The sequence below is a fragment of the Carlito syrichta genome, unplaced genomic scaffold (genome assembly GCF_000164805.1).
Source record: "Carlito syrichta isolate Samal-C Ts95f unplaced genomic scaffold, Tarsius_syrichta-2.0.1 Scaffold303679, whole genome shotgun sequence".
Classification (NCBI taxonomy): domain Eukaryota; kingdom Metazoa; phylum Chordata; class Mammalia; order Primates; family Tarsiidae; genus Carlito; species Carlito syrichta.
In genome coordinates this window covers 241039-244690 of record NW_007247775.1, presented here as the reverse complement: position 1 = coordinate 244690, position 3652 = coordinate 241039, and the positions used below count along the sequence as shown (strand labels likewise).

General features: G+C 59.5%; 1 protein-coding gene across 1 annotated transcript in view; it reads left to right on the top strand.

Moving 5' to 3' along the window:
- The window catches only part of SLC12A7 (solute carrier family 12 member 7), a 41236-nt gene extending 37584 nt beyond the window's left edge, over nucleotides 1–3652 (top strand). Inside the window, exons 26-27 of the mRNA XM_021712884.1 lie at nucleotides 2804–2937; nucleotides 3561–3652. Of these exons, the coding sequence (XP_021568559.1) occupies nucleotides 2804–2937; nucleotides 3561–3652 (226 nt within the window). The remainder of the gene's footprint in view (nucleotides 1–2803; nucleotides 2938–3560) is intronic.

Here is a 3652-nt window from a genome sequence, read left to right as displayed (position 1 = left end):
GGATCGCTGGAGCCCAGCAGGTCGAGGCTGCGGTGGCTGGGAGTGGCCACTGCACTCCAGCCTGGGCCACAGAGTGAGACTCCAACTCAAAAAATATATATATATATATTACCTGGGTGTGGTGGCATGTCCTAGAGTCCTGGCTTGAAGGCTGAGGCGGAAGGATCGCCGGAGCCCAGCAGGTCGAGGCTGCGGTGGCCGTGACCATGCCTCTGCTCTCCAGCCTAGGTGACATAGTGGATCTTGACTCACAAAAAAACCCCAAATCTAAAGTGCCCCCAGAGGTGTAGCCGTCAAACAAACCAACCAAAGAAGCGCATGGATGCAGGAGTAGGAGTAGGGGTTGACCACGCCCTGCCCTCCGACGTATGTGCATTGACACATGTGCACGAACACATGTACATGAAGGCTGGGTCGGTGCCTGAGCCTGCCAGCCCCCAGGCTTGCCTTGCATGGGGAGGGTTGGGCTCTTGTCCCAGGAGGCCCGTCACATCAGGACAGGCAGCGTGTGGTCTCCGTGTCCCGTGTGGGGTTTGTGCTTGAGACGTGGCCCTACCCTCTTGGCCCAGCAGCTCATCGTAGGTCACATCCGTGCAGGCGTGAGGTGTGTGTGACATCATGGTGCCCCCAGCGTGCACTTAGGGGTATTCATGTGCATGTACTTGTCATGTGTACACATGAACTTACATATTTGTATGTTTTGGTGCATGTGATAGTATGTTTCCACGTGTGCATACTATACATGTACATGTATTAGTATACATGCTAGTGTCTGTGTGCATAGTGTGTGCATGCTAGTATGCATGTCTGTGTGTGCACGTCTGTACATGTCTGTAAATACGCGGGTATGTATGTATGCCGGTATACTTCCTTGTACATGTGTGTATGTGCCTGTATACATACTAGTGTGTCTTAGTCTGCATAATGATATACACGCGTCTGCATATCTGTGTGCATGCGTGTCTGTAAATACTAGTGTATGTAAGTCTACGTGACTGTGCACATGATGGTGTGTGTGTACATGTTTGCATGTATCTGTACTAGTGTCAGTGTTAGTATGCATGTCTTTATGTACACTAGCTTGTCTGAGTACATGTTTGGGTGTCCATGTCTGTGTGTACATGTTCATATGCGTGTCTGTATGCCTGTGTTTGCGTATGCATGTGTGTGTGTCCATGCCTGTGTGTACATGCTAGTGTGCGTGTCTGTGCTTGTGTGTTTCTGTGGGTCCTCCTTGCCATGTCGGGCAGCACACTCTGCCAGGAGGTGGGGGACTGGTCCCATTTCTCCCCAGCACCCACTGGCCGTGCCGCATTAGTCACACCATTCCTCCTGCGCTCCTGGTGTGGACACACTATCTCCAGCACGCCACACCCCAGCCCTGGAAAGCTGTCTCAGAAGCTTCTTGGAAACACCAGGCTCTGCCCGGCCATGCCTCCGACCTCCACGAGGCGTGTGTCCGGAGCCCAAGCTCCCAGGCGCAGACCTTGGGTTTAAAGTCCTATGTGATTTTCAAGCTGTCCCTTAAGGAGACACCACATGCACTTTGTGGAGTTGCCGCCTGTCCCTGAGCACACCGGCAATTGCTGTCCACCCGGCCCTGGATTCCAAGTTCTTGTAATGAAAGACCCTTGATGGGGCCGTGGGCGGACCCCCCCTGTAATTTTACCATCTAAATTGGAGAGAGAAGACGAGGTTTATTTCCGTTTTCCCCTCGGTAATTGGCAGTTTTGAGCAGGTTTATTTGGCTGAAGGGGTGAGCTGATCAGGGGGTGTGAGTCTGGGCACTGAAGGCTGTTCCTTGACCCTGGGTGGGTGGCCCCATCTGACTACCACCCATGCCTCTATCAGGGCCCCGGCGGCCTACCGGGGGCTGTGGTCAAGGCTGATCCGTCACCTGCATTTCCCAGGTGGTTCCTGGAGCTGGTTCACTGGCCTAGGAGGGGATGCGGCCCCCAGGCGGGAGCCTGTCCTGTGGGTGCCCGGGTGCCTGCATGCCGTGAGTCTGCTGCACCCCAACCTCCTTGCCCAGGGACACCCCAGGGCCCCTTTGAGATGTGCATCAGAGCCCAGAGGGTGCAGTATGAGAGACCCGAGACGCTCTGTCCGCATCACGGCACGTAGCATTGGGTCAGCCAGGAGAGGGCCGCATCTTTCGGGGCTGAGGGCGGGCGGCGGGAGGGGGCCTTGAGCAGCCAACGTGTGTGCCTGCACCTCGCCGGAGCTCTCGGCCAGATCCCCGTCCTGGCACAAACCCCGTGGCTCCGGGCATTTCCTTCCTGAGCTTCCGGCCGCCCCCGGGCCCCAGAGCTGTGTCTTAGGGAGGACACGTGTGGACTCGGCCTGGCAGGTTCCCGCTGGGCAGTATCTGATGCGGGGCCTGGGAGCGGCGCCAGGGCCGTCCACCGGTGTCTGTTGGCGCTTGGGAGCCCGTTTTCCACAGGTCACCCGGGCATCGCTCTGCCTTCTCGTGTCTGCGTCCTGCCCACAAGCTGCTGCTTTGCTGGCATAGACTGTCCATAGAACAACCGTAGTCCTGAGTCGCTTGGTGGCTCTTAGGCACTCAGCCCTAGACGCTTGGAGGCCAGGTGCTGCCGTGGCCACGTGCGTCCCCCCAGCCGCTGTCGGTGTTCGGTGGGCCACCCTGTGGCTTCTCAGGGCTGAGGCCCACCTGACTCCTGGCCTGGTCCCACACGGCCCTACACGTGTGTGCAAGGGGTTTAGCAGGCTTGGGCGCGGCCTCGCACCCGGGTTTGGGCGGGAGGGTGTGGCTGCCTCCCTGACCCTGCTGCCCCCCCAACAGAGACCAGTCCAACGTCCGGCGCATGCACACAGCCGTGCGGCTGAACGGCGTGGTCCGCGATAAGTCCCAGGACGCCCAGCTGGTCCTGCTGAACATGCCGGGCCCGCCACGGAACCACCAGGGGGATGAGAACTGTATCTTTTCCTGTGGGGCTGTGTGCGAGGCTTGCTCTCCTGGGGCCGCCCTGGTGTGGGCGTGGGGTGAGAGCAGAGGTCTGGATCCCACCAGCCTGCCGGCCCCATGCAGAGGCTCTGGTGCCATGGGCAAGACTCCCTGTCTGCCATCCCTCATGAGTGTGACCTGGGCATGCCAGGCTCGGCCCTCCCTCGGGTGGGGAGAGGGAGAAGCTGGGCTCCAGGGGGCCACGGCCTTCAGGGTTGACGCGCTGCTGGTGACAAGGCCTGCAGGGTATATCTGGGCATTGGACCCTGGTGGGAGGCACGGAGACAGACCTGCACATCCATCTCCTCCCTCCTGCTGGGTCTGCATCCAGGGCCAGTCAGGCCACCTGCAAGCCTGGGAGACCTGGTCACCTGACTGAGGTCTCCTGTCAGGTGGGGCCAGTGGGGCCTGTTCCTGTCTCTGCATGAGACCTGGTCACTTGGGCAAGGTCCCCCTTTGGGTGGGGTCACTGGGGGCCCGCCCCTGCCTCCGGGTGTCCTCCCATGGCTGAGGGGTAGCGCCCCCTCCACCCCCCCCAGGCCTCTCCCGCCCCTCGCTCCCAGTTGACCCGTGTGGCCTTAACTGCCAACACCAGACATGGAGTTTCTTGAAGTCTTGACCGAGGGACTGAACAGAGTCCTCCTGGTCAGGGGCGGCGGCCGGGAGGTGATCACCATCTATTCCTAA